General features: G+C 33.8%; 1 protein-coding gene across 1 annotated transcript; it reads right to left on the bottom strand.

Moving 5' to 3' along the window:
• Window positions 1-403: 403 nt before the first annotated feature.
• LOC120177157 (mediator of RNA polymerase II transcription subunit 19a-like) lies at window positions 404-5,254 on the bottom strand. The gene is made up of 6 exons (XM_039183383.1): window positions 4,879-5,254; window positions 3,759-3,880; window positions 2,454-2,743; window positions 2,036-2,269; window positions 1,368-1,505; window positions 404-527 (listed from the first exon to the last, which is right to left on the bottom strand). The coding sequence occupies exons 2-4, from the start codon at window positions 3,787-3,789 to the stop codon at window positions 2,117-2,119; spliced, it is 474 nt and encodes a 157-aa protein (XP_039039314.1). The 5' UTR covers window positions 3,790-3,880; window positions 4,879-5,254; the 3' UTR covers window positions 404-527; window positions 1,368-1,505; window positions 2,036-2,116.
• Between the last annotated feature and the right edge of the window lie 3,646 nt (window positions 5,255-8,900).

Raw genomic sequence — 8,900 nt, 5'->3', positions numbered from 1 at the left:
AAGTGATGCTACTGCCAAACAAATCAGATTGGGAAGCTAAAAATAGAACCAAGTTAAAAAGAGATCAATTTCTCGAACCCTTTTAGCATTTTTCTAGCTTTCACTCTTGGCTCTATTTTTACAGATTTGATGACAATAAAATCTCTTTGCAAGTGATCCATGAGCTCGTTCGCTTCGTTCAAATCCTCCCCTAGAAAGTGTATGAAAGGAGAAATTGTACCAGAATTTAATTTGTAACAATAATTGGATCAAACATCATCTTACATTTCTGGCACTGTTATATTTCTTTGCACCAAGTTAATGAACATAAAGTTTTTAAATATCATGTATGCAAACAAGAAGTCACCCAACATGCTACAAAAACTATAAAAGGAAAGAATAAAGACATAACACAATTTAGAATGCTACCACTTTAGTGCACTGTTTTATGATACACAGGAATAAAGGTGTCCATTTTCAGCAACCTATACCTTCCATCAATGTGTGAATCACCTTCTAAACATTCTTTAGTCAGTTTACAAGCTACTCTGCACAAAAACAAGAGTCTGAGAATCTTTAAAACCTAATTGGCAACTAAACAGCATTCCCCCAATTCCAATCCCACTACTAGCTACCCAAAATAATATGATAATAATAATAAAAATTATAAATAAATAATAAAATATTACACAACAAATAGTGAGAAGCTATTTTATCAAAAAAAAAATAGTGAGAAGCTAGATAATAGAAGGTTACTTAATGAGCAGTGGCAAGTGTATTTTAAATCAATAATACTATGAAGAGAATAAGCCATGTTTACTAGCCTTTTTTTCCTGCTCATTGGAATCTAAACCCAACGCTAGAATTTTAAACACTTGAAATGTAATTAATTAAATACATAATCTCTTCAAAATGAAGTTAAAAGAATGCCACTCCACAACCTTCTCAGCCAAAGGATTGTCTAGCAACATGCAAAAATTACTACTTAGCAAATCCAGATCAGTACCCTTGCCACATAGGGTTGCCCCAGAAATAGTTGAGAACTACATTCTCTAAAAGTCCAGTTGCTTAGCTACATGCAAAAATGATTGAAGCTTTATGTTTAGAGTTTAGACATTTCCTAAAAATTTTACTTTAAACATACTGCAACAAATGGTCCAGTTCTAACCCACTGCTAATACAATGAAATAGTTTGTGTTCTTCATTGTTCCTTAAAACACATAATGTTTGATCAATAGGGAATGAAGAAGACTATCGTCGATCTGGGGTATATTCGCATATAAATTTCCTAATGTTTAGCAATGATAATGGTTAACAGGATATTATATTGAGCAAGAAAAAAATGAGAATAATAATGATTAAAAAGGCAACAACATTCAGGCATTCACCTCAACCGATGTTGAGAACGTTAAGCAAACCCTTTCACACTTCCAAAACCATCTGAGACAACAAATGAACCATAGAATGCCACCGCTTTAGCCTGTGACTTTGATTGCACCTACTTCATCAATTTTTGAGCTTTTGTGCTGCAACAAGTTAGTTATGTAGTTGATTAGAGAGAAGAGAACGTGTTAGAAAACAATGTATACTGGCACTGTTGAAAGACATGGGGAGTTAATGCTAAACATATAACAAAAATGTAAAAGATAATCCATAAAATGCAACAGAATAGAGCTAAACAACAATGATGTGCACCACCTTACTTTTTTTTGTCTGTGAACATCATTAAGATCTTCGTCTCCATCATTTTCCTTTTCTGGGATCATATGAATAAAAAAGAATTCATATGGAAATCCATTTAAAAACTAACTTATTAATTTCAAAAGAAATGGGTTTAGTTTTTTTGATAAACTTTCCAAAAGATCAAGCAGGCTTGCAAAGGGACACAAGTATAATTTTATTCCTGGTATCATTAAAATGTTTATTTTTAATGGTCAAACAAAAATGTCTTATGCGTAGATTAAAAGAAACAACGCTGTTATTGAACAAAAAAACAAGACAACTTTGCTAATTGATTTTGGGTCCCAAAACTTTTCGAAAGGTAACAACTTCCAACCTTTTCATGGTACTTTTTTGATTGATAAGCACCAGAATCATGATGCCCACTTCTATCTTTCTTTTTTTCCTTGTCTTTTTCTTAATTTCGATCTTTATCTTTATGACGGTGCTTGTGCTTCTTATGCTCTTTATCCTTCTCCTTATCTCTGTCTTTGTGCTTTTTATGCTTCCTCTCTTTATCTTTGGCTTCACTCTTTGATTTTCCAGCAATGGTAGGAATCCCTTTTTCATTCTATCAAATAAGCAATTGGTAAGAAATCTGACCGAAGTGCTGACTATCGAAGAAAATATCGTCAATAAGAAGGGGGTACACACTGTATGACCATTAAACTTTTACCGTTTTACTAAACATTGACATGCCGAGGACTTCCATTTAGCTTAAATAAAAACAAATCTCAAAGTAGTAAATTTCTTACGGCTGACAATTCAACAGGAGTAGTTTCTCTCAGGAGGAAAGCCTCCTTAAGAATATCTAGATCAAAAGGCTGAATGTAGGTATTAGCTTCTCTGTTATGAGATGCATTCTGAATAAGCTGGTCCAACTGCATCCTTTCTCCTTTTCTAATTTCAATGTCTCCCACCACATGATGAAGATAGTGTGTGTCTGAAATGGACAAAGGAAGAGGTCTCTTGCAGAAGAAGTCATGGTGAGGCAACAGCTTATAATGGCTTATAAGATCAACAGCACCAGTAAGTTCCTTTGGTCCTAAATTTATTCATATAAGAAGTTTCTCGTCAGTTGAAAATTACAATAATAAAAATTCAACAGCAAACAACTGGAATTTCAGTAAACTAACTTGAAGCTTTCAATCCAAAATCTAAAAAAGATAAGTGACTGATAATCATTTTAGGTGGCCTATGGATTTTCTGCAAGTAATACAACCGATGGAACATGGATCATGTATGACTTTTGCATCATTTTGAGTAACATAGTTAGCAAGTAAAGGAAAGCGGATCTTATGCTGGTATTAGGTAATTATTTATAAATGAAATGAATTTAGTAATGGAATACTTATGAAGATGGTTTTCAGTTTGAAAAATTATATAAAAGATGGTTTTAGGTGTAAATACATGGCAGTGATTAAAAGATACAACCAAGCAAAATAATCATCATGTATGAAGTTAATGGTTTAGACTTATACAATATTGAACAAATCCTGATGGTGCCATATCATAATGATAGTGACTGATATATTAAAGCAATGTCGTCAAACAAATTTCCTTTTACGGGAAAAGCATATAGTCCACAAACTTTACAGATTTAACATATCACATACATGGTGAAAAGGAAAAGGTTTACAAGTATATGTGTCAGAAGCAACCCACTACAACAATTAAGATTCTTAATTCTTTTCCTATGGTTTCCTTATTCGGGTAGAAGGGAAGATGCTTGTTAGTCTACTTTTTAACAACTGCTGTTTAATGGAAATAGAAAATGATAACCAAAACTTGGAAGAACAATAGGTAAGATCATCAAGATATGAATGATCTCCCAGTGATGAGTGCATTTGTTTCCTGAGGGAATACCAGCTCTTGAACCTAGAACTTGGAAGTTAAATGCCAGAGCAATTAACCTACAAGGATAAGAGGGAGCCAATACCATGGAAAAGTATTATGATTGATACAAAGCTAACAGAAAATCCAAAATCTTGTGTTAACCAAACAAATGCAATGAGAACAACAAGATACAATAATAAAGCAACACTTTCAACACATTGTACCTCTTCCAAAATTTTTGCCTTCAGGATCCATAAGCTATCGATTCATGAAACATATATCATCATCAACTGAAAATTTGAAGCCAAATTCAAGGAAAACATCAATGAGCATCAGGGCAAAACATCTGCGAAGGCAAAAAAACCTTTTCAAGTTCATCATTCAGTGTAAAATCTCCAATTCTGACATTTTAGAATTGAAATGCATAATGCCTATACGAAGCACACTTCTTTTTCAAACTGTTCCCTTTTTGTTCCATGCTAGCAACTTACAACTTTTAATTTCTACAGTCAACTTTCACATAGAATCTACGGTTTCTTCAACATAGTATTTTTTTTTTGCCATCGGAATTCGCACAAGTGCCAAAAGATAAATGATTTTGTTACAGAAAAAAATGTTGTTCCCAATTAGATGGAGTCAAGTGAAAGCTGCCTTTAGGAGGCCTATTTAAATAGACAAATTTTTGGTGAAACAAAGGCAGACAACTAGTTTTTCCTAGGAAAAAACTCCTCATATTTCAACAATTTAACAGCCGACATAATGCACAATAGGGCAAACTATATGTCATGAAAATCAGATAAACGCCAACTAGGTAACCAAACAACCCTCGCATTTTAGATAAATCTGGATTAATATTTACATTGAACCACAGAAAACATTCATTGCCTCAAACAGAAATCTAAGCAAAGCTTCATGGTGGATTTAATGGGAGGCAACAGACCAACATCTCCGAAAACCATATTTCACGTTTGAATTTATAAAAAGACCACAGTATTAAGTTCTCAAGAAGCCAATTCAATAGCATATTCCACTTCTAAAACAAATTCTAAATACATCGTGAACATCAATTTACAAAAGTTTCCAAGTGATGGCTATACTTGCAAAAGCTGAAATTAATCTCATATATTATGGAATACTTTACCGCCACATAGCATCAGTTTATTTTAATTATAAAAGGTTTAGAGTTTAGTTGTCGTAAACTTCTTATTTCGACTACTTTTCTCCTCGGAATCTCCATAGCTATACAAATTTCCAAGATAAATAAAAATAAACAGGAACAGTTCTAATTCTAGAAAAGAAGAATCAGGGGAGAAAACCTCATTTTTACGTAAAAACCCAGAATACCTCTAACATGGATTCGCACTGAGGTACTTCTCCAGATCAGAACAAAGAAAAAGACAAAAATCTCAAGCACCTTCCTCTTCTTCTATTCAAGTCAATTCTTCGCGGTCAAGTAAAAGAAACCCTAAAAATCAGAATGAGGGAAATTTTAAACAAGGAAAAGGTTGAGCAATCGATCATGCAATAAAACCAGGGAGAAGGGTTGAAATGGAAGGGAAGTTGAGCGGTAGTGAAGAGTGTAGAAGGGCAGAATCGGTAGATCGGAGAAAGTTTGAGAGAGTTCTGGAACAAGGCAAAGAATAGAACTCGTTACTTTTTAGGGTTTGGAAGGGGGGACGAACGACGACGAAGACACAGATTTTCGTGTTACCTCTCACGGTCTTCGGTTCCGCAGCTTCTCTGGGTATCGGGGTGTATAAGTAATTATCTGTTTTTTATTAGGGTAAACTACATAAATGTTTACTAAAGTTTTAGTAAGTTTTCGTTTTTCTACTGAAGTTATAAAAGTAACACATTGGTTATTAACATTATCGATTTGTAATAAATCGATCACTTACCATTAACAATTGCTACTGGGGTAACGAAATGATGACATGACATGTTAAACAGATGACCTAGAATGTTTTACCACACATTTGACTCCCCAAAACATTTGATTGATTTTTTCTCTATTATTCTTCATTCACTATGCAACCACCACCGTGAAGAGGAGTATTGCAAAACTCACCGATGCAACAGCTTATGACCAGTGACACTTTGAAGTTTTGCGTCCAACTTTAACTAAGTTGGTCATAATAAAAATCTCATCCTTCAACTTTTCGTACTTGATTGTTTCTATCGAGGCATAGAATAAAGGACTGAAGAGGTAATCTTATTCATTTTGGTACATTTACTGTACTCTCTTATCTTTTATATCACTGGTTCCCTTACTCTCCCTTTCTAGTACTTCTTTGATATCCTTCAGCTTTACTTAAACTTTGTCTATAGCTTCTTTCATAGTCATTGCAGAGACCAGGCCACAATAGTCGAGCTCAGATCTATTTTAACTGTAACACCCCAACCCGTACCCGACCCGAATACGAGTCCGAGGTGTCACATTGACTTTTCAAATCTGGACACTTAAAGAAAATACCCCGGGTAATTTAAAACTTTGTTTAAAACAAAATACTTTAATTTACATCAGAGAGACCACAAAATACAAGTTTGATCAGAGTATTCATAATTAACGACTTATTACATGCCAACACTCTATACACGCCAAAATACATACTTGTTGATTACTTCTGATATGATCTTCAAGTAATAATACTATCCTTGCTACTTCTATTCTTACTCTTCACGTTTCTTGGTACCTACGTGTAAATCACTTACACGCTAAGTCATAGACTTAGTGAGGCAATAAATAAACATTTAACAACAAATTCATGAATGTGCATTCTTATCATTTGATCATGACATTTCAACATGCATGTATCTATCACATGATAACATATATAAGCATGTCAAGCACATGTAACACTTACCTTCTTGTGCCACTTTCACTTTAATTTATCTTTCAATTGTATTGCCCATGTATATTATTGAGAATAGAGGTATGTGAGTTCATTGAGGTTGTGCACAAATGCTGTCACCACAGCTCGTATAAATTCCCTCATGGGGCACCGAACATTAGTTCAGTATTCGTCCCGAATGACTGCTATATATGTCCCGTAGGACCACTACGTCCCGAAGGACTACGTCCCGAAGGACTACGTCCCGAAGGACTACGTCCCGAAGGACTACAGAACCCTCGACTCTTGGCATGCCAACTATACCTATAGCTCTCGTATCATATACTATGGGCATTTATGATGAATACATTTCTCATCACTTGTTCTTTCTCTTCTGTCACATACCACATGTATGTGTAACCATGTATTTCATATCATATCACATGTATCACATTTTGCATATTCATATGTCATTTCATATATTCACATAGTTTTTCTCATTTCACATGGTCATGTCTCATAGCATAATCATGTGCATGTATATCATGTAACATTTATAATAATCTATACACATTTCATGTATTCATGCACATATAAAAATCATGAAATCAAATAATAATTTAGGAGTCACTTCTTACCGTAGTAACTCCATCACTGGCTCATCGCAAGCCAATGTTCGTTCAATAATATAAGTACAATAAAAATTGCACTCACCTTAGCCTTGTTTGATTTGAATCAATTCTAATCCTTTGATTATTCCAGAACTTGTTTAGGCTCAATATCTACATAAATATAACATTTCAAAACAACTATCAGAAGCCTAAACCTTAAACTTGATGTTAACAACTTAAGCCAGATTATTGAACCTAATTTCATTTTTCCTTTAGGGGGAATCGATTCCCCCCCCCCAGGGGAATCGATACCCCCTGGACATTCTGGAAAAATTTCATCCAAGAGGGGGAATCGATTCCCTTCATAGGGTATCGGTTCCCTCTAACCAGAATTGGTATTTTAACCCCGAAAATCATCAATTCTTCACTTAATTCTTCTATTTTAAACCCCTATCATGTCATTAAATTCAACTACCATTACTTAAACCAACTTATATCCATGAAAATCATCTATAACTTCAAAATCCTATCCTTCATATGAAATTCAAGAATCATACTCAAATTTCAATATGTTCTAAATACAATTCTAACACTTCATATTCCTTAATTAGGATGATGACAAGTCAAATTTAACTTTAAATTCAACTTATCAACTCTTTTCCATGATTTCATATAAAAACTCATTTTCTTTAATCTCTTATAACTTCTTCATCTTTTGATTATAAGACAACTTAAGCTTTCCTTAAGCTTAGTTATCATCTAATGATCAAAACCTAATCTTTAATTTAACAAATAACCAACAATTTAGAAAACCTTACCTTTGCCCTGCACGTTGGAGAAGAAGAAAAGAAGAAGAAAGAGTTTTCAGAAACTCTTTCCCCAACTCACATTTATCTCTTAATAAAGAGATAAAAAATATCTTTCATGCTAAATGACCATTTTGCCCTTTAATTCCTTTGATAATTACTAATAACTTTCAGGAAATATTTCCGAACAAATCATTGGACTGTACAAATATCCTACTTAAATCACCAAACTCTGAAATTTTACAATTTAGTCACTAACCCGTATTTTGGAATGTTACATTAACATCGAAGAAAGGGGGTGAATTATGACGCATTCGAAGATCTAAAATAAACTCAACAAATTCTTTATAAGAGCTTGTATCAATTCTTCCTTTTTTTTATTAGAATTTAATGTTGTTAAAATGTTTTGCAACTTCCATGGTGTGCTCTTAATGTAACATCCTAATCTGATCCGACTCAAAGTCTGGAGGATTCGAATGTCACACAAAACTACCAAAGTGGCTAACCATTTTTTTTTTGAAATCAATAACCATACCTATCATTTAAAATCAATAGGTAAAATACACTAATAAAATACTTTTATAAAATTGGAGGTCCATGACACATAATTTAAATAAAATAATACAACTCGAGTTTACAATCTAAAATGGACAAGTAAGGGTCCTATGAATACACATGTCAATTACAAGTAACTAAACAGTACTCTATGAGGAATATTGAAAGACATGCTACGACGATACTCCTCGAACGGCTCGATATACTAACCTGTGAATAGAAACATTCGAATGTTGAGCTTACAAATCCCAGTAGTATAATCGATAATTTAGAGCAGCATATGAATCACATAAACATAAGCATGCTAGAAGACATGGTAATAAGCAGTAGATACAAGCATGATCCTAATCAAGTGCTACCTACTTAAGGCTTGACAGTTCTACCTCTTTAGAGTAAGTCTCACGCTTCCCTTAGTCTCTACTAAGGGCCTCGCTATAAGTAAGCGTATACCAGACCTCTAACCTCAGTATAATCCTACTATGCATCATCATGCAACATACAATGGTAGTACCCGATATCACAAGGATGCCAGGTACAACTATAAAACAACAAGTAAGCATCAT

Source organism: Hibiscus syriacus, unplaced genomic scaffold, assembly GCF_006381635.1.
Source record: "Hibiscus syriacus cultivar Baekdansim isolate YM2019G1 unplaced genomic scaffold, ASM638163v2 tig00112285_pilon, whole genome shotgun sequence".
Classification (NCBI taxonomy): Eukaryota; Viridiplantae; Streptophyta; class Magnoliopsida; order Malvales; family Malvaceae; genus Hibiscus; species Hibiscus syriacus.
The sequence above is the reverse complement of the archived record's forward strand: the minus strand, read 5'-3'. Positions and strand labels throughout refer to the sequence as shown.